This window comes from Choloepus didactylus, chromosome 17 (genome assembly GCF_015220235.1).
Source record: "Choloepus didactylus isolate mChoDid1 chromosome 17, mChoDid1.pri, whole genome shotgun sequence".
NCBI classification, from domain to species: Eukaryota; Metazoa; Chordata; class Mammalia; order Pilosa; family Megalonychidae; genus Choloepus; species Choloepus didactylus.
The window spans coordinates 12,110,910-12,133,478 of NC_051323.1; the positions used below are offsets into that span (position 1 = coordinate 12,110,910).

At 41.3% G+C, this 22,569-nt stretch overlaps 1 protein-coding gene across 2 annotated transcripts in view; it reads right to left on the minus strand.

The window, feature by feature from the left end:
• The window catches only part of CTNNA2 (catenin alpha 2), a 1,138,501-nt gene that overhangs the window by 772,857 nt on the left and 343,075 nt on the right, over nt 1–22,569 (minus strand). For both annotated transcript variants that reach the window (XM_037807219.1, XM_037807218.1), the window contains exons 4-6: nt 15,879–16,045; nt 3,629–3,748; nt 184–450 (exon numbers count right to left, since the gene is read on the minus strand). In XM_037807219.1, coding sequence (XP_037663147.1) covers nt 184–450; nt 3,629–3,748; nt 15,879–16,045 — 554 coding nt within the window. The remainder of the gene's footprint in view (nt 1–183; nt 451–3,628; nt 3,749–15,878; nt 16,046–22,569) is intronic.

A 22,569-nucleotide genomic window follows, 5' to 3' on the forward strand; every position in this document is an offset into this window, starting at 1 on the left:
TGGGTCTGCCAATATTTTGGTTTCCTAATAACACAAAAATTTATGTATTCCATCTTACTGTCAAAGACCTCCAAGTGGGGAAAATCAGTGTACATCATCATGCTGGTTCTTGATCCTCAGTACATTTTTTTTTTTTTTCAATGGAAACGTATAGCCTTTTGCACACATCACCCAGATGCTTACGTCAAACTCATTCAGAGCGGCGGCCAGCTCGCCGATGCCCGTGTGGCCCTTGGCTTCGTCCGTGGGCGAGGTAGCTTGGGCAGCGTTGGAGATGCCGGCTATGGCCTCCTGGACTTGCTTGAACACATAGTCACGGTTGGCTCTTGTGGCGGCGACATCCGGGTGGCGGAGAAACGCTTGGGAGGCCGTGTAGAGCATCGTGGCGTTCTTCTTCAGAGCCCCGCGGGCGGCTGCCATCTCATCTCGACAGTGAGGGTCTTTCAGCTCCTGTGTGTAGAAAGCACAAACCTGTCATGTGCATGAAGTTCACCATGGAGACGTCTGTAATAGAATTTAGGATCACAGACTTGTAGAACCAGACCGGATTTTAGAAACCAACTACTCTCTGCCAGGACTTTGTACATACCGTGATGTGAAACATCTGAGAATCCTTCTCCACTCTACCTATTCATCTAACAGGAATCCACTTGCCTGGCATGTCTTTCTAGAGCCCACTCTACTCCCAGCTGCCAAAGCTCTGTCCCCTCCTATCTGCTCCCACAACATCTTATTCCTGTCCATCATTAACACTCAGTGTGCTTCATCGTATCTGTGTATTTAAGTTTCCCTCCTTTTGAGAGCAGGGAGTCCTATTGATACGTCCCTAATGGTCCTTAAGTCCTTAGCACAGAGTCTTGTCCATAGCAGGCATTCAATAAGTACTGCTCAATGATCACAGAAACCAAGTCCTGGATCATTTAGTTAGTTATCAGCAGATGGAAAACTTGAAGTTCATTCTCCTGATTTTCTTACTGCCTCTATAGTCAATGACAATTACAAGCGTGGGAAACTAAAGTTTTCTGATTTTTGCTTAGCACATCAATGCCACTTCATTATAATTTTCTGAGCAGGGTGCATTTAAAAAACAAAAAAAGGTGTCTCTAATGGCAGCTCAATCATAGAGTTTAGGGAAGAAAAAATAATAGGAATAATAGGTCAAAGAAGATTTGCCGCTCCAGTTTTGTCTGTCAGATTAATACTATTAGGGAGACTTCATTTTCAAGCTCTGAAGAGTATTGTTAAGAAAATTTTCAAATTATTTTCAGAGATGTTAAAGGCAGTGCTGCTTTTTGAGAGTCATAGAAGATTGTCAGCTGAGAATCTCTGGGAAAAAATGTTCCAGCTTTCAAATATCAGTAAAGGGCCCTCGAACCACTGGGGTTCTATTCCAATTTGTTCATTGACTACATGATAAATGGATGACCTGACAACAATGAATTACATGTCCTCTTTGGTGGGTCAAATTGATTCTGAGGGAAGCACATAATCTCTGGGCTCTAAGATCATCAAGACCACATAACTACAAATAATAAAAAATCAACGGGATCATCTACTCTCCTTTGCTCAAGCACTAACACAGATTTATGCAGCGAACACCATTTCTAAACTGGGATTATTGAATTTGTACCCTAAAGACGAAAACAGATAAGTAGATATCAAACATCTGAGTCTATTTTCTGGCAGGAAGTAACGTCGATACTGGCAACAGAAGGTTTTTCTTTCTCTATTAGTCATGAAGTGCCTCTCTGTAAACCTCCACAAGTCCTGATCTGGAAATTCCATGCCTGGGTATCTATGCTAAAAAATGATAGTAAATGTTGAGGGTGAGAAATTCACTCCATAAAGAAGAAAAAAATATGAAAGTGCATTTTCAACTTTCAGTAGCTGGGCATTGGATACAAGGAGTCAGATTAAGTTACAGGAGAGATAAAAGTTTGGCCCCAACCTTAAAGAAAATGAGCTGGAGCATTTACCAGGCCAAATGACAGAACAACATTCCTAGGAAAAGGGAAAGTGTAATCAAATTATTGGGGAAATTTCAGGGCCTGCCAACCGAGCTATCTCCTGGCTTAAACCACAACCCCCACCCCATACATAATAACTCTCTTTTGACCCTATATCACCTTTTATATAGTACCCTTTTTCTTTACTCAATACAGTAATCAAACTTAGTTTGCATGAACTTTCTCTCACCTCCATTTCTCCAACTCACTCCACTCCACCAAATGGTCAAGGCTGCCAAAGTCTGGGTTGCAGTCTGACCAGGTTTCTATGCTAACCATTCCACTGACTCTGCTTTTATCAGGGGCTGCCAATGACTTCAGTCTTGCTAGAGACAATGGTCCAACATCAGGCTTTGCCTCACTTGACCATTCAGTGCCACTCATAAAAGTCAGTCACTCTCCCATTCTTGAAATGTCTTCTTCATTTGGGACAACACCCTCTACTGATCTTACTCCTCTCTCCCAGCCAGGTCCCCTCCTCATCCCCAAAGCTGGCTATTCTCCTGGACCTCTACATATTAGAGCTCCAAGGACCAATATGCCCAAGCGGTCCTGTGTTTCTGCCTCAAACAGAAGTGGATCACTTCCGGATCCCCCCACACCTGATCCTGGTCAGAGCCACAGTCCTCTCCCACCTCCTAACTCTTCTCCCTGCTTGCACTCTTTTGCTCACACTCTATTTTAAGGGGAAAGCATCCAGAATGTTCTTTCAACAGCTTAAGTCCTGTCACTCCTCTGCTGAGAACTGTCCAAGAGCTCATCGTCACACTGAAAGTAAAGCCCATACTCCTTATCCTGATTGTCAGGACTCTAGAGGATAAAGCTCTGGCTTCCTTCTCCCTTTCTTTTCCTTCACCCTGCTGAACCCCAGCTGCACCTGCTGCTCCTCATTTGCCATTAGCTCTGCCCAGGCCCCTTTTTCTAGATCTATGCATGACTTATTCCTTCATATAAATTTCATCTGTATTATCTAAAATAGTCACTCCCTCTCCCCAGGACCCTCTCTCTTTGTCTCTTCCTTGCTTTATTTTTCTTTATAACTCTTCTCACTACCAGACAGGTTTGTACCATTTGTTTACTTCTGTATGGTACGCCACGCAGGTGGAGAAGGTTCCAGGTCTCCCACCTTCTCAATGACCCTCCCCTCTCCCATCTCAAGTGCCTCAGCTGTCCCATGGCTACAGCTTCACTCTTTCACTCTGCCTTCCTTTCCATTTGGTTAATGTTTTGTTCCTCTCTTCCATAAAAGTTTCTCTCCACATGCTGGGTGTACATACACATGATGGGATCCACAAGCCTAGGGGAAAAAAAGTGAAGTCAAAGGGTGGTACCCCGAGAACAGCCACAGCGCCACACCATTGCAAGCTGCTGAATTCAGGAGCTGTTCCTTCAAGGCCCAGAAGGACAGGGTGGCTGGGCCAGCAGGTGGTTCCTGCTACGGCACCACTCTAAAAAGGCAGGAGCTCACAGTGTGATCAGCCCTGGCCCAGGGAGAAAACAGTTCCGGAATCACAGGTTTACAGGGCAATTGGCAGGGAGCAGATGTAGCAGATCAGCTGACAAAGCTACAAGGTTATTTAAGTTCCCACATTTTCTCATAGCACTTGAAAAGCCTTTCCCACCTGTTGTCTTCTTGCTGCTACGTAGTTCAGTTTCACCATCTCTTTTCCAAACTCTTTAAAGCGATTTGCAAGGTCTTGTTCATTGGTAGCGTTTTTGACAGCTTCCAGGGCCTCCTCCACCTGAAGTGACAAAAAGCAAAATATATATAAGCAGATAGCATTTAAATATTATTAAACAATCAAACCTGTTGGAAATGTTAACTCATAAAAAAATTAACATTTATATGCATTAACACTTACGTGAAATATACGAGGAAATTATCCCTGTCATTTCTATTCAGATTAAAGATTTGTTCAAGGAGTACAGAATATTTAGAACATAAAAGATAACAATTGCTGAACACTTGGAGCAAATAAATGGCTATATTTATTACATTTTATTTAGTTATGATTTGGATAAAGGCATACAGACTTTTAGTTTTACATGGAAACATAAAATAAGTATATTTACGAAAATGTATGGAATTTAAAAATAAATTCCAGAAATATGCAAGGGAGGAAGTGGTTTATAAGCAAAAGTGGAAGTAGTGGTTCACAAGCAAAAGTTCTGGAGAAGTTCCCAGGTTGCAGAAAGTTTGTGTTTATTTGAATCTTCAAAAGCCTCTTGGCAACACCTCTAAATCTGGTATTAAAAGCATTATAGTTTTAAGCTGCATTTACACCTTATCATTCAAAGGAAAGAGGAAACACTGAACTTTTTCATCAAGTAAGCTTGACATTTTGCTATCATGGAATGTGGCATAACTAGGAGAAGAGCAGGACAGACAGAATTACAGCAAGCAGGTGCCCTAACAGTGAGCCTTATTTCTAAATTTCTGCAAACTGTTTCACTGAGCTTTTCCAGAGTGTCTTGGACTTGAATTCTGAATTTTACCAAGACTTCCTATAAAGTTTATAAAAATGGTTTTAGGATTCGAGAAATACTAAAGTCTCCTCCCCTCTCCTCCCCTTTTAGACAAACTTATCTTAATATGTGAGAAATTTCCACAATTGATAACTCTTCCTGGTTAAAATACCCATGGACTCATCAAAATTAAATTATGCATAAGGGTGAGGTCATCCGTTAAGTTATCATGAGTCAGGTAGCATATTTGTAGAAATAATTTTATCAGCTCAAATAGACAAGATCATAGTTCTGAGTGAATAAGGCATATGACTGATCGATTTTTGCAAAACCAAGAGTTCTTAGCATAAAGGGAGCCTGGTAGAGAGGCCTCCAACCAACACAGGCACTGCATGAAGCAGATGAAAAAGAGAAATGGTGGCTCCAAAAGAGTCACAAGAAATACACAGAATATATGGCATCCACTACAGAATTCACACTGGCTCTGGTCGTTTGGGGCCAAAGGACAATATACAGATAATTCACTGCTTGACAGCACAGAAATATTAATGACCACTGAAATGGCTGGAAAAAGCCACAGATTATTTCAGTTCTGAGCTATAGCATTATGCATTTGTTTAAGCTTGGCATAGTCAAAAAGGTGGCTGATACAACTTCTTCATCAAGTAGATTCTACTTTATACAAACCAGTGATAATGGATATCATCAAACTTTTACCTGTAGATATAATTCCATTCAATTTAATATAGATGAGCTGTTCTAAATTAGATTTATTTATTTAAAAAAACAGTCATAAAAAGCAAGGGGAGTTATTCAGAGTAATGTGTAGGGTGGGCTTCAATCTAGAGTGCACATAAAATTAAGTTTTCATTCTCAACTTCTACAGAGATTCTGCATGCCATTTTTCTTCCTAATTGTAAAAAATACAAAACAATGATTCAACTCCTCAATGTGAGTCACTTCCAATTCTTATCTAAGCTCCGATAACTCAAGGCAAAGAAGGAAGTATAGTTCTCCAAGGGACTGCTGTGTGTTTTTTAGGCATTCAAACCGAATTACATTTTATGGCATGCAATGGATCACTTAAAATGTTTTCAAAGTTTAATGGAAAGCTCATACCTCAAATCTTTAAAACAACAAATTCCGTGATGTCTCACTTTCTAATAGATTGATAATCATCTCTACGTGGCTGTCTCCAACATCACTGAAAGGATAGCTCTGGGCGGTTAATTTGTTCCCGCTGCTAATTTGACTTGTAAATTTTCTCTTAAAACATAAAAGTTGGTTCCAGGGAAGAGCAAAATAATTATCTCACAGGGAGTTAAATGCTGGACTTGCTTTTTAATAAACATAAAAAAGGCTTTTCACTACTTGTTCATCAGACCAATTTGGTACATGTATTTTGTTGCGCTATATATAACTTATTCTTTGCATTGGTTTCTCTGGAGAATCTGAGTGCTGAGTTGAATTTGTATTTCTCCTTCAATGACATTCCTTTGAAAAGAAACACCAATGATGGGAGTTAGTCTACAAAAAGGTGGACTGAGCTGTATAAAGAGTTTTAATCTAGAAGGATCTGAGAGGCCACCTAGACAAATGTTCTCACGTAGAATCATGGTTTAGAATTGGTCTAAGTTTCCACAGAAATGGTGGAAATTGGATCAAAGTCCAGATGGTGGGTACACACAGCATTATTAGATGATTGATAGAAGAGAGATAGATGATAGGTAGATGGAGAAATAGATGATAGATAGATACATAGATAGATACATAGATAGGCAGTAGATAGATGATAGAAAGATATATATATATAGATGGATAGATAGATGATAGATGATAGACAGACAGACAGATAGATAGATATAGCTAGATAACAGACAGAGATGGGCGACAGATATGGATATATAAATAGCATGCCGAAGGGGAGTGACAAGGGAGAAAAGAGAAGAAAGGCAGGGCCCAGGCATTTTTGGCAAATCAAAATTAATATAAAAATCAGGTTTTTATTTTAAATCAGAGCCAATGATCTTTCTGGGTGTGTGGGGAAAAGAAACCCCCTCCTATGATCCAAAAAGCGGCTTACCCTCAAATTTTAACTGACCATTCAGGTATTCGGGGATTGAAAGACGAAAGGGCAGCTCTTATGCAGAAGAAGAGCTTGGGGGCACATTATCCAAAATGTTCCTGCCCCAGGCCCCACCACAAACAAATATGCGTGTGGGGGGAGGGCTCTGGGGTCAGACTAGTCTGGGTGTGAACCCCCTGCTCTGACACTTGTTAGCTCTGTGATCCGGAACAAGACACTTATCCTCTCCGAGTCTGTGTCCACATCAATCAGATGAGGCTAATAGTATCTCCACACCACACAGGATGGCTGTGAGAATCAGAGGAGATAAATGTACAACTTCCAATGCTAAGGACAATGCCTGGCATGAATTAAGTGCTCCATAAATTGAGATACTGACCTCCCAGGAGTATCTGCCTTAGGGGAAAACATGACCTAAGTAATTTTCAGAAGGAAGAGCTTCATTTTCTTTTCCTATTGTCTGCCTATGACAGCAGGCCTGGGAGGGCACAGGGAGCACCGAGGAGAGGGTAAGGGCTGCTGGTGACACTGTGAGAAGGAAGGTTGTGTTAATGGCAGAACCCTTTGATGAGAAGGAGGTTTGGGTGACTATGTTCTGGACTGGAAGAGGGTTCCCAATAAGCTGACATGAAGGGACCCCTCAGCGGGGGCTAGTATACCTTCCCCCCTGAAAATGCCCTCGTGGACGTGGTCAAGGTCATGAAGACAGTTGGGGGACCATGGACACCAAAAGGTGTGGACTGTTTGTTGAACCAGGTATCCCTGTCCTCAGTTTTCCACAGCCAGTACAGAAGTACAGCTAAGACTGAAATTTCTAGAAAAGATATTCAAATATGCTTCCTAATTAGTAGACTTAGATACAATTTCATGGCTTGTCAGTGAAAACTCTTAAAATCTCAGTTTTCTCAGAGTTTGTTCAAAAGAGCCCTTCTCTCCATTTCTAAAGCCTGCCTGCCACTATCATTTAGTCTACAGCTTAGCCAAATTGTTGGAGACAGAGTCTTAAATCAGTCCCTATTTTTCCTGGTTGAAACTGCCCTAATTTGGTTCTATATATGACAGTGGGTTGAGAATTCCTTTATTCATCAGATATTTACTAAGCACCTACTACGAGCTAGCAGGCATGAGCGGGGTGGAGAGTGTGCAGAACCTAGGGCTCTGCTCACTCCCCTCTTGGAGTATAATCTGGTGCCCCTGTCACCATTCACCGCCCCCAACAAGGGTTATGTAATTAAACCATTGCTGTTATGAACATCATTTCTGTTTGGACAGACTGACCTCACTCCAGGCTCCCACCATTGATGAAACTGTGGACGTTGATGAAACTATTTAACGAGCCACACATAATTATCTTGTTCAATTCTGTTTTCAAAGCTAAATTAAAAATATCTTGGAAATAGGAGTTGATCAAGTGAATGAATGGATGGATAAATGCATATAAGATCCTAAATCTAACTTCTGGGCTCGTTTAGCCATATAACCTGGTTTGACCATTGGTGCTTCAGCATTACAATATCTTTGTATCTTTCTGCTTCCTAAAGACAAGCCAGCCTTCTTGATTAAATGTTTTTTCCTTGATAAATTGGCCTTTTTGATTAAATGTTCTCTTTCCTTGATAAGCTGACCTTCTTGATTAAATTTCGTATTTCCTTGATATCTGGTGAGTACAATGATTCAATCAGAAAGCAAGAATGATTAAATGCTGAGCTCATTTATTTTTAAAGCACCAGGTTTCATAAAGCACAGCTATAATATAAGTTATGATATACTCCCATAGTTAACTTCAGCTTGTGGCCACAGAGCTCATATTCTTTATTCCTAGGTTATGCTGCCTAACTTTCCAGAAAGGGTGGGTTTATAAAGTTGATGGAGTCTGGGTTTGGTGTATACTGAATGGTTGGTTATCAAGACATAGTAAGAGCCATGCCCCATTTGACCAGTTTCCAAGTCCTATCATTCTAGTCCTTAGTATCTCTAAAATCGACAACTTTTTCACATTACACACTGCCTCGTTTTTTAGCTCAGCTTTCCATTCATTCATTGGCCTGAATAATTTCAATGGTCTCTTAATCTGTCTCCTTGCTTTGAAGTCACTTCTCTTCTAACTCATTCTCCAGGCTGCTACCAAAATTATTTCTCTAAGTCAAAAGCTGGATTCTAATGCTTAGAACTGCACAATGGTTTCCCATAATCTTATACGGTAGAGTTCAAAGACATCATCATGTTATCTAAGACACCACCCCTGGATTTCCCTATCCACCTCCACTACTGACTCCCCAACTTGACTGCTCTGCTCCATGACAGAATCACCGGCGTTATTCTGAGAACTGCAAGTCCCCTCTCTTGCTCTCACGTCCTTAATCTTTCCTGGATTTGTGAAGATTTCTGCAATTGATATCTGCTTCCTGACCTGAATCCTTCTCCCTTCTTATCACAATAACACCTCAATTTTCCTTCAGGAGGCCCCTCTTTCCCTGGGCCAGTGTTCAGCGCATTGCCTCTCAACTCCCAATCCATCCTTTTTGCCTGCTCTGTGAAAGCCTAGATGGGCCCTTTAGTTTTCCTTTCACAGCTGGTCCAGTGTTGAGTTTGGTCAGCAGATGGCACTGGAGAGACACTGCAGCAAGAAAGGCTTTGGTTTCCTCATTCTTCTGGGCTTGCTGGTTGGGTCCCTACAGCCCGTGTGGCTCCTCCAGGACCAAGTAGCCAACAGCTTCCCTTGGGACCTCCTGCTTGGGAGGTTTTGTAGCAGAATGCCACTAGTGTGACACCTGCCCATGAGCAATTCTCCTCAACATTCTAGAGGCACATTTCCAGAAACTTCCACTGGGGTGGCACCTTGGCACCTTCTCTGGCATCCAGTGAGCCTTGGCTATGCCCCCCACCAAGGTCTTCATTTCAGCCCTGGTGGTGAGGGGAGGATGTTCTTTTCTTGAGTGCTCCGGCTCAGTTCTAGAGGTAGTAGCTATTCTGCTTATACTTGATATGCCTATGTTCCTTAGAGCTCTCTTTAATTCTTACGGGCCAGTCCCGTCCTGCTCCAACCTGCTATTAGAGTTAACAATTCTTTATATAAAACTTCCATCATGCAATTACTGTGTGATTTCTCTCTCCTGATTGGACCCGGAATGATATAACCCCAAACTCTTCTGACGAGAATAATCTCTTTCCAATCACGCCCAACTCCCAGCTCCCAGCTTCAGACTTGCCAGGGCTGTTCAGTCTGGGCCCAGGCAAATCTCATTTAGGTCCGTGAGACCCAGTCCTGAGACCTCTCCTTCCCACACACATCGCCTTTCTCGTATTATCCAGAAGTAACCAACCATGTGGGTTGAATCGACCCCATCTCCTGCTTGGCAGGGAAGTGAGTGGTGTTGGCCAATTTAAGGATTCAACACACCTTGTCCCCACTGTGAGTCAGTACCTCAGAGATATACACATGATGCAGAGGCCAACAAGAGTTAACAGGATTGGGGGAAAGGACATCCTCTTTCTCGATGTCTTTGGTTTAGGAGTGTGTGATCTTGCAAGAGGTTGGCAGCCGTCTTGAGAAGATGAGGGAGGGTCCCACAGAGAACAGGCCCTCACCCAGGAAAAGGAGGCAGAGACCTGTCCCCGTCACATTGTGTGTGCCTTGACTAAGATTTGCCTGAAGCTGGCTGACTCTGTATTTTTAGATTACCAAGCCAATATATTCCTTTTTTTTCCCTTTAAAAAAAACTGAAAACTTTTTCAACTGAAACTTTTCAACTGAAAACAGCTTTATATTTTCCTTCTAGGTGAGCTCATAGCAATATGCACACTTCCCCACCAAGCTTTGCACTGTTCCTTAATGTCTCCCCCACTAGCCTACTAGATTTTGAAGGCAGGAGCTGTTTCTTATGTATCTTTGAAGTTATATATGTTGGCACAGCATCTTGCATATATTAGGCATGCAGTAAGTAATTCATGAAAAAAAAAAACTAATTGAATAAATAAATGTATTCCAAACAATCCAGCTGTGTGACGTTGGTGCCACGATGGCTCTGACGGGAAAGACAGGCAAAGAACATGGATGGTGATTTCTACATTTATAATCAGAATGAGTATTTTAAACCCACTCTACTGTTATTCCAACACAGGGCCATATTTTAGCTGTAGATTACTGAGATCTAATCAGTTACTGGGGACACTCAAAATTATTTGATGCCAAAGTCACAAAAACATTGTAACATTAACAGCATCCTGTCTCATCAATGACCCCAAATGATGGGACAGCTGTATTAGATGTGGCCTGTTAGTCGGTTAGTAAATGTGACATCCTCGAGAAGTGAGCTAAGAGATGGTTGTTTCCTAATTTGGTATTCCACTTTTTAGAGCAAAATTCTAAGATAATTGAGAACATCATTACTCCAGGACCTAGCCTGAGGATGGAAAAAAGGTGATTGTTCTCTCTGACACACACAAGTCTAGAAGTTTATGTGCAATGCCATCCCCATTGCTAAGAAGTGACAATATAATATGATTACATTAATTCAGAGCCCAGGGAAAATAAAATATCCCTCTTCATGATCACTGATTGAAATGCAGGATTCCTTTAAAACCCTGATGTGTCACATTTCAACCTAACCCACTGACAATGTCAATTGATTACAGGATACACAAGGTGCCTCGTTAGGGGTTCACTCACCAGCCACTTCCACAACAAAAGTGACTGTAATTCAGTATTCTGTAATGATGTCTGATGTGCCAATGACTACTTTAGCTTTGCTCAGGAACATCAAATCCTCACTTGGGTGCCAAGTCTACTTTGGAACTATATGTCACTCGCTTCCATCACTATCCTCCTGAATTTGAAACACCATCAGCAAAAATCTTTTATGGTCATGTGGATCTTCAGTATAACATACTCAAGAAAGAGCTCAATGTGGAAGCACATGCAAATACTAGCAAAATAGGGGCAGCTAAAATATCTCTATGAAATATAAGGACTCCCCGGTGGCCATATAAACTTAAATTTCCAAATATAGTTTTAAGGTAGCAGAAAGCAAAGCGCTATACACAGTCAAACCACATGGCCTCTGCAGAGTTACAGATTCTTCAGTCATTTTTAGAGGCTGAGTAGTATTTTGCTACGATTTCTTGATTTGGCTGCAGTTAGGTATTGGGGTGCAGGTCAGAGGATGGAGATGGGTGCTTTAGAAAAATAAATTGACTATCTTTCCTCTACTCAGTGAACTATTGATGGAAAAATATGAATGTAAGTTTCTGATAAGAAAGCAATTACCTCTGTGTTCCTGTAAGATACTCATAGATGAGAAAAATCAAAATCTAGAAACAATGCCAATAAAAACTTGGCACATGGCCTAAAAGGTAAAAAGTAAAATGCTTAAAGGTAAAATAGCTAGGTACTGGTTACCAGGGCAGGAAGCTACAGGACTCACTCTAGGATATTACTCAATCTGAACAGATTAAAAAGAGGAACCACTATTATTTTAAGACAGCACCTGCTGATTTTTTTTCTCATCTATAATTTTATCATTCATACAATAAATTAGGAAACTCATTGTTTATTGGGAAAAAAACATCTTGAGAAAGATATATATGATGGTTTGAAGCTGTATATACCCCAGAAAAGATCATGTTCTTAAAGTTTATTCATTCCTGTGGGTGTAGACCTATTGTGGGTGGGACCTTTTGATTAGTTTATTTCAGCTGAAGCATGCTACAGGGGGGTCTTAATCCTCTTACTGGAGTCCTTTATAAGAGATGACATTCAGAGACGCACAGACAGACACAAAGAGAGACAGAAGCTAAAAGAGGGAAACACACAGAAGTTCAGAAAGAAAGCCACAGATGGAGCAGCCAGAAGCTGAAAGCAATGAAACCTAAGAGACAAAGGCCAGCAGATGCCAGCCGTGTGCCTCGCCATGTGAGAGAGGAGCTGAGGATCGCCAGTAGCCGGTCTTCAGGGAGAAAGCATCACCTATCGGTGCCTCAATTTGGACATTTTCACGGTCTGAGAACCGTAAGCTCGTAAGTTAATAAATCCCCATTGTAACAGCCAACCCATTTCTGGTATATTGCATTTCATCAGCAAATTAAAACAGTGTATATGATCATTTCTAAACTGTTCCATCAGAACAGGTAAAAATAGTTTCTTCATCCTGAGTCAAAAACAAATAACTGCTTAAATAACAGTTTACTGTTTACGGCAGAATTTGCTTCCATGGAATGCTACTGAGTAGAATTGTGTATATTGTTGTTCATTTGTAATGAACTGCCAGCATGTTGTCTTTTTCTGATGGGGTCAACACCCCCTGATAGGAAATCCTGACCGACCTGAATCTCAAATGTTTCCCTGCACAACACCCCAAGTGATTCAGGGATGGCCCCAGCAGGCTGTAGTACCTCTCAGCTTCCACAAGAGGGCAACCTTCCACCACTGCTGCCTGCGACGAGACCTGTGCTCTAAGTAGAGCAAATGTGTTATTTAGTCTACAATCATTTTAAATCTTGCTACTGACAGTCTGATGGGACTGCTTTAATATTGCCGGGTTAACCTTTCCATGAGTTTGTGCTAAATCCTTTTTTTTTTTCCCCTTTCTTTCTGCAACTTCCTGAATCTGCTGTGTTGGGGAAAGAATACAATTGACTCCACATTATAGCAGGCTACAGTGATAGCAGAAGCCACGGCGCTGTCCGGAACAGGTGGGTGGAGAGGCAGAATTGCAGGCAGCAATTGGTGGCATAAATCACAGCCCGGGCTCAGGTTTAAGGTGCAGCTTCTCCGCAGGTGAGCCGTTCAGGGAGGATCGTTTGCCTGCCATCAAGCCCCGATCCTTGCTGTACATTCCGTTGCACATTGAACGATGACAAATGAGATGCAAAGTTAATTTTTTTAGGTTCTGTCCTATTGTCCTCCTTGGTGGAGGAAGACAGCGCATCTGGGATCATTTCTTAAAAGGAGGCATTTGAAGGCTGAGTAGGCTGTAAGGAAAAACTATCAAAACCTGTTCCCTGTCAGTCCTGAGAAGGATGTTATTTGTAGCCTAAAAGATGCCTATAACAGAGGTAGGGCCAAAGGAAGGACAATGGACACTGCAGGATGCAAATGTACTAGCGTGACGGCAATGGCCTCAGAGCTGCCATTTACAAAACACTCACTTGGCGCCAGAATCTGTGATAAGAGCCTCGTAGGAATGTCCCCGTTTTGTCAACCCCATAACCCTGTACTGTCATTAGCCCCATCTTAACAGACTGTCTGAGCTTTAAGGAGGTGATGGGGTGGGCTAACGACACAGCTGTCAAGTGCACACACACCCAATCACGATTAAACCCGGAGCGTCTGACTCCAGTGGACAAATGGAATCATCATGCTCTCCTGCCCCTCAGTATTCTCTGAAATAGGTAAAGTCTCTCCCCAAACTGCTCAGCTCACCCAGCTTGCAAGAGGCTTTCCTGGCTTTTGAGGGTCTGTTCTCACAAGAGAGATGTTTGAGAAAAACCTCCCAAGCAAGGTTCTGCTTTGGGTCCTTGACTCCTCGGGTATCGTAGTGAAACTGAATGGCTATACCTCATGTTGCTCTTGATGCCCACGGAGCTCAGGCTGGTGGTGCTGGAATTTGAGGCCTTTTATGGTATTAGAGAATTTATACATGGAAATTGTGGCCCCTTTCCTGGGGCCAGCTGGGTCTAAAAGACCTTCCCACCATTTTTCAACAGAGAATATTTAAGACAGAAGTTTCCTGATGACCTCCACAAGTGAACAATCTGAAATCAAAGGTGACGCTCTCTTTTTCCATTTTCTCTCTCACCTACCTCCTTGTCATAACTTGTTCTCTTTCATTAAGAAAGAAAAAACTAAGATCTGCAGGGTCGGCTGACAGGGAAAACAATAAACCACGAATGGCCAGAGTTAGGGAATCTAAGTTAGCAGTGGGTTGGCTCCTCAAGTTGGAAAGCCCACAGTTGACATCACGTCACCTAAGGACCCTGAGATCCAGTTCGGGTTGATGTCAATTATCCTAGAACCTAACTCACTGAGGGCATGGAGTTAGGAATCTCTAGGCAGAGACAATATTCCTTAGCAATTGAGTTACATCATCTCAGTTCAAGTACTGAACTATCCTGGTTGCAAGTGGAACCCAGTCAGCAACTAGGAAAACAAATGTTAATAACGGGACATCATGCCAGATTCTCCGGTTTAGTTAACTGCGACAAGGGAAGGGCTCCACTTCCAACAGGGAACAAACGGGTTACAAAGAACCATGACGAGCAAGGCATGTAGAGTGGGTTCTGTGGGTTGGTGGGTCACATAAGTTCCAGAGACCTAATCCAGACACAAACACCAAGCTTGGTGAAGCAAGGTGAACTTTAGTCATGGGTGGTATGGACTACAATGGGATCAAAGTTCACATAGAAGAATAAGGCTGGACAGGTAATGAAATATATCCAACATCTGATCCATGCTCAGGTGTGCACAGGAAGTGTCCTAACCTGAATTACCCCTCAGTTCAGGACTGCTGTGAATCTAGAGATAGGCCAATGGCACTTGCCCAATGCCCAGCCTCTGTAGCCTTAAAGATTGCACTGTTATATAATACATGAAGTATGGAGGCATCCAAACTTGGTGTTTTGGGTGAAGGAAAACAATTTAAGTTTGTCTTACGTAACTTTTTGAATGTAATATTGAATATAATTTTGGGATCAGAAAAATTGGGGTGTACCACATGGGTAAGAAACCAACTATCTTTGCCAGAGTGCTGTGGCAAATATCACGCAATCAGCTGGCTTAACCACAGGGATTTATTGGCTCACAGTTTGGAAGTCTAGAAGCTAGAAATCAAGGTGTCATCAAGACTAGATTTTCTCCCCAAAGTCTGAGTGTTCTGGCACTGGCCTGCCACCATCCTTGGGCTCCTTGGCTCACAGCTCTGCCCCCCGTCATGTGGCAACCCCTCTTCTTGTTTCCGCTCTGCTGGTTTCAGTTAACTTCCAGCTTCTGGCTCCTCCCCGTGTATTTCTCTAATGGATTCTGTCTGAATTTCGTCTGCTTATCAAACACTCCAGTGACAGGGATTAAAGCCTACTCAATTCAGGTGGGCCACACTTTAACTAAAGACACCATCCCCAGAAAGTCCTACTTACACATGGTTCACACCCACAGAACCATGAATGAAGATTAAGAACCTGCCTTTTCTTGGGGCACATAATTCAATGTACTACCCCAAGGGATCTGGGAAGTAGGGAAACATCTCAATTACGGATCAACACTGCAATGTATGTGTTCCATACTGTCACCCACATAAAGCAAAGTTTGAAAAGTTCCTCATACGTACAATTTTCAGATGTGATAAAAGTCTCATGACATCCGCCATGTCCGCCAGGATGAGCAAGCGGGTCACAGCCGAGAGCAAAGCCCTTGCCGCCCGCACCATGGTGCCGCGCTTCACCGAGGAACACGGGTCATCAGCGAACTCTGAAGAAGCGATCCTCATCGTTTCACCTGGAAGACAAACATGGAGAGGCACATGGTAGGCAGAGGGCTCTGAGGCTGGCAGATCTGTGAATGGACAATTATGGATCTTACTGCAAAACTCCAATGGTCGATTGGCACTTATGCCACCTCCAACACAGGAGAGAGCCCTTCAAGGCAAATGAATATGGGCAGGTGCAGTGACAAAACAAGGTGTTATTTGCACACTGAAGCGTGCAATTATGATTTTAGCATTACTAGGATTGTGGTTAATGCCATTTGTCTAAGAGGGAAGGTGAATTTTCCTTGAGTTTAATCAGCCTCACTCTTCCTTTCCCTGTGCACCACAATGCTTACTAGATGACTAGTTGAGATTACTGCTCCATGAGGAAAGGAAACTGAAGACCTTGACCTCATTGACACTGTATTCTTAATTGAGCTAATCAGACAAAAGCAGACTACAGAGACCTCCAGGCTCTAGTCTTCCAGTTCTGTGCTAGGAAACTATCTCTAACAAAAAAAGCATTTAGAATAGAATTGAACCAATTTCACAAATGTTTATTAAGCACACGTGTTTCAGATTCTGGACTACTGTCAGGAGTTATGCAGGTGACAAAGAAAACCCTGCTGTCATGGAGTAAAGAGTCTAATGAGGAAACAGGTATGTAAACAAATAACCCCACTAGAGGGATGAAGTGCATTAATGCATGGCTAGGAATGTAGCAGAAGATGTGATGCATTCAGTGTGGAGCTGGGGAGAAGTTGGCAACTTCTATGGGTTTTGAAGAATGAAGAGGAGTTCACCATGAAGACAAAGGTGGGGAGGGCTTCCTAGGCATGGAAACTTTGTGCAAGGCTCTGAAACCTGTAGCAGCTGCCAAAAGTAGGGAACTGCAGTTACAGGAGGCTGTGCTGAGGGGGCGGGGGTGGGGAGCAGTGTCTAGGGAAGGAAGGAGGTAATGCCTACAATGCTCTGTAAAAGATTTGGATTGTATACTTAGCAAAGGTGTAGCCACTCCATAGTTTGGAGGAGGGACATGACATTAATAGACTTTTATTTCTAGAAGATGATTTTGGCAACATTATATAAAATAAACTGGAGAGGATAAGACAATGGCAGAGAAACCAGTTAATAGGGCCAATGCAGTTATAGTCTGAGAGAGCCATTACTAGCGAAAGAAGATGGTTACATAGAGAAGAAAAGGATATTAGTGAGATCCAGATGACAAGCAAGGGATTTGGGGACTGAGTAGATATGGAAACCAGAGAGAGGATGGAGTTGATAACGAATAATGTCATAATGCGATACTTAGGTACATGTTTGCAAGCCGGGACCCCAATATTGAGAAGCAAAGGGAAATAATTGCCCAGGCCTGTGGCGTAGATATCCACCAGTGGTAGAGAGGCCTGGGGGAAAGCATAATGAAGCTTCACATCACAGAGCAAACACAGGGGCATGAAATCTTCAATGAACTTGAAGAGTACAGTTAGCAAGACACATTAAATAATACATAATTATTTATTTTAAAATAATTCATTCAGTATTTTATTCAAATAAATGGATATTATTCCTCACCTATTAATCAAAATCTAGTTTGTGTAAAAGAAGCCAATGATATCACTGAAAATCTTTGAGCATCCTGTAATTTATCCTAAGAAATGGGAAATAAAAAACAACTCGTACCACATTTCTGGCAGATCAGAATATAACATAATTCCTTCAGTTAGCACTATAGTTATTTAAACCCTCACAGTGATGCTTTTTATACTTGGGAAATGTGAATGTGTAAGGAAATATATCGTACTGTTGGATTTTTAAAAGAGGCTACTATCTCTACAATAAGTATATTATATTTCCAAACAGCTCAGTCTTTTATGCCTAGGCACAAAGAGCTTGATGTATAACAGTAGCCTGTGAGAAAGTTAAATATTCATTACTGTACTGGCACAAAAGTGAATTCTCAAGATGTACAGTCCTAAAGGACTAAATATACTTTAAGATAGAGGCTAAAAGTTAGGAGATGCCCATATTCAACCCAAGTGTCCAACCCTTGCCACTGACTTCCATAAATCTATTCCCCCCACCCCCATCCCAACAGAGTGATCTGTAGATAGCCGTGTGGTGTGGAGAGGAAAGTTGCCTTATTCACACTCTATCCAATGCAGCTAGAAAGAACACTAAATACATGGACAAATCCAATGTAATATTGAGAGGGGTATTAGAGACAAAGTTAGACAAATTTCTACACGCTACTAATGGATAAATCAGTTGCTGTTGGAAGAATTGATCCACTTGTTCAAGGGAAGGAGAAATCTATTCTGCACACAAAACTAGGGAGTTATATGCTGAATCCCAAATTCTGTGGGTGAAATTGATATGAGCTTCCCAGACAGAGGGCTCTGGGGGAAATCCAATCTCTCTCCCTCCCCAGCATAGAGGGGCTCACTCAGTACTCAAGGAACCATGCCTAATCAAACTGATTTTCAAGTTCAGATTTTCAGAGTAGGTCAGTTTAACAGCAGTTCATGGAGATACCAATCATTTGGTCACCAACACTGCTACGGAATGAGTGGGGGACACACAGGAGTATCAAAGTCTCAGATGGAGTGACTCAACCTGGGGCGTATAGCAAGTGCCCCAGGAAGGAGCTCAGCGGATGTGCATGTGAGAGGAAAAGAGGGGTCTACGTTAATACACGTGACTCTGCAAATGCAAAATTCTGAAATTATTCAAGGATACATAAAAGACGATTTAATTGCATTTAAATTAAAACTAACAATTCGACTGATTTTAAGTAGATACAAATGATTTCGTGTTGTTAAATATTCCAAAGGAATGGCATTCTGAAGCCAGCTTGAACTTAATGCATCTTCCATCCCTATAGCCTTAGGATTACTGAATTGAAATGGAAATCCCTATTATGAGATGACAAGCAAGTGTATCAGCATAAAATTAGCCATTTTCCCAAGGAATTGCTTCTTGTAAAAGACTAAAATATTTAGCAAGCAAACAGCATGCAATTGTAGGAGAGAGAATGGGGCAGTGAAGGAAAGATAACAGATATCTGCCTGTTTCTTTTAAATATTCTCCCGTTTTCAATCTCATTTACTGGATAATGGACCTAAAATAATAATAAAAATGTGTATATAGTGCTTCTATATAAAGCCTCTTGTATAAGTGTTGTTGTGTTTCACATATATTAATCACAGGTTTAAAAAGAATGAGTTGTTAAAGTCACAAAGCCTTGGTTCAGATCCTGAATCCATATACTTTACAAAATATATGACCTTGGCAGTTATTCGACTTTTGCTTATTAATCTCCTCAACTGTAAAATGGAGGTGGTGAAAATAGTGATAGCCACCTCACAGATTGCCGTTAGGATAAAAGATTGGAGATAGTGCATTCAGAGCACACAGAATAAGACCTCACACGTGGAGGGGGCTTGGCCATTATCACCAGAACACCACTGCTACCCCCGTCTCTATGTTCTTTCCCACCCAACAAGAGTAGTTGATGAAGCATGGTTACAGGTTTGAAAGTATATTTTTGATTGATTCCACTCCTTATGCCCATGATAATTTAGAAGTGAGGAAACATTTATCTAATAAAAGTGTTGATTATTTTTTAAGGTAGAATATACCAAAATCAAAAACAAAATGAAAAGCCTAAATGATGCTTGGCTGTCCAGTGGTTGCTTATTCTGGATCCTATGCTACCCTGTAGGCATTTGGCTGGGTTCTAAATTGTGCATAAGCTTGAGATAATATCAACTCAAGTGTGGACTTATGCAGGCCAGTAGTAATAGAGAGAGAAGAGACGGATAGCATGTGGAAGAGGGCCGAGTCTCAGGGATGGAAAAATCCTGCGGGAACCTGATCATCAACTCACATGGCATTGATGGCATGTGGATAATTCTTTGACAGGTGGGCCTGGGTGCAAGGAAGGCACTCATAAATACCTGAAAAATGAACTACAGAAGACTTAGGAAAGCACAGATTAAGTTATGGTAATAAGCTATGCTCAGAGAGTGCAGATTAAAGGAAAGGAAAAAATCAGAAATGTTCATGTTCCTAGATGCTGACAAGGATGTAATTTATCTTTTCTTTATACTATTTCAGCAATGGCAGGCAAAAAGTCTGTCCTGTAGAACCAAATAATGCAGGAAGGTATAAGAGTGAGAATTAAAATCAAGAAAAATGCAAGGCACAGAGCTAATATAAGGAAACAACCAGAGTAAAACAGATTAAGAAATATGACACTACAAGTAGGGAAAGAATTTCAAGGTTCCTACCATATCATGTATGTCAATTTACACTTTCAACATTTCATTGTAAAATGAAGATATGTTCCTCATAGGAATTGAAAAATAAAGACAATTAAAAGAAACAAGAATAACATCCACAGTTCCAGTACCCAGAGGCAATCACCAGGGAATATTTGATGAGCTGTCTTCTAGAAACTTCTCTGTGCTATTTTTTTTTAATTAGCAGTTATCATATATAATATTGATAACTGTACATTCTCCTTTGCTTAATTATTTAAATCCTCCTTTGTCTAATTACATAAATTATCTGAAATATATTGTCTGTTCAAATATCCTTGATATTTCTCTTCCTTTGCAGAATTCATGAAGAAAATAAGGGGACAAAAAAAGAGCAAAAATTTCCAATCTTCTTAGGTACAGATTGTTCACTTTTCATGATAACCTATGCCTGCCTCAGAAGCTTTTTCACACTTATATTCCTTGAAGTCTGAATTTTAAAGGGTCCTGAGAAATGGATCCCATAGAGCAATGTAGAAAATGGAACATGTTTTTAGAGAAGAAAACAAGAGTAGTGAGGAATAATAACTGACTGCAGCTTCCCAAAGCTTTGGGTAGTTCTGCTGCCCAGACTGTGTATGTTCATTGAGCCACACACAAATCCAGAGTAGGAATAAACATACTTAACAGAATTTTAAAATGGTAATTTAATAGATAGTACACATCCTCTGAATGCCTTACTATTTGAATATTTTATAGATGTTGTGAGGTAATGTCATCCTTGAATGTCAGTCAATGCTCTGGTTAGCTGATTCTCAAAGCATGGATGGAAAATATTTATCCTCATTGAAGAGAAAGAAACTGAAATGTTAAATGAATGGCCCAGGTGTTGTAGGCTGGGAAAGCCACAAGTTCCCCTGAGGGGATCTGTGCTTCTTGACTCCTTTTTTTGGAAGACATTGGTGAGCATTCCCTTCAACAGAACCACCTAGAATTGTCTGATATATAGGACAGGAGTTGCCAAAATGGGTATGGATTTAGCCAAGGACCTCTGAACTACATGTACAACAGACACCTAGGAATATCGTCTCCTGGGATGGTTCCAGAAGCAAGGGGATGGGTCCCACATGTGAACTCAAGATTCCTTCCATTCGTGGGTTCTATTGGTTTGTGTTTGGTTGGACTTAATATTTTAACCTGTGGATTTCTCATCTGTAATGAGAACGTTTCTATTTTGTCTAGGACTCACTATATGCCAAGTTCTCTGTGAAGAACTTTACCTGTGTTAATTCACTGCTCAAGAGCTCCAGATGAAATAAGTACTCTCATTGTCACCTTTCGTACTTGAGGAAACTGAAGAGAGAAAGGTGGGAGTAAGAGGCCTGGCCTAAGACAAGGCAACTACCAGCTTTCAAAGCCACTCTGGCTCCAGAGTCCGTCCTCTTAACAAAAGTGCTTTAGAAATATCTTTATTTTAACATTTTGCTTTCTGTATTGAAATAATTTATATACATGTCTCTGTCTGGATCTAGATAAGGAGTTGAAGATTGGTAAGCAATTGTATTTGGTTAGCAGAGTGTTGGAAAGAAGGATGGAAGGAAGAGAGGGAGGGAGGAAGGAACTAAATAAAGGCATTTCTCCAATTATTCACACACTTCTCCATTCCCAGTTACCTCTTATCAGAGCTGATCTGTGCTGTAACACTTGAAGAAAGCAGGCACTGGTTAAGTCCAGCTCCTTTGCTTACCTTTGTTCTGCCTTCATAGCCATTTGCTTTCAAAAGAGATAAAGTCTTAAAACTATTTTTGGAAATAATCTAGAACCTGAGAGAGCAATGCAAGCATATTACTCCAGGATGGTTATGACTCAAACCCATGACTAGAAGAAGAGGTTAACAATCAGAAGTTTCCCCCTCCCATGAATGATGTAATACTGTATTTTCTCAAGAAATATCTGCATTACAATAAGCTGCATAGATCTTGGCTAATGGTCAAGCAAGATGGCAGTGTAAGATGCTCCAGGGTGCTGCTCCCCCACTGAATCTTTGAACAACTAGCAAAAACTGAAAGAACAATTTTCCTTGGAACTCCAGAAAAAAAGTTAAATGGTTTCAGAACATGGTGAGTGCCAAATCAAGAAAAGTCAGCTTTAAAATATGGTAGGAAAAGTTAATGGTCCCATACAGGCCCCTCCTGGAATCCCTCCAGGAATCCCTCTCCAGAATGGTGTGGAGCCAGCTTGTGTGATCACTGTGGGTCCCTGGCCCTGTTCCTGAAGCAGAAAAGTAACCC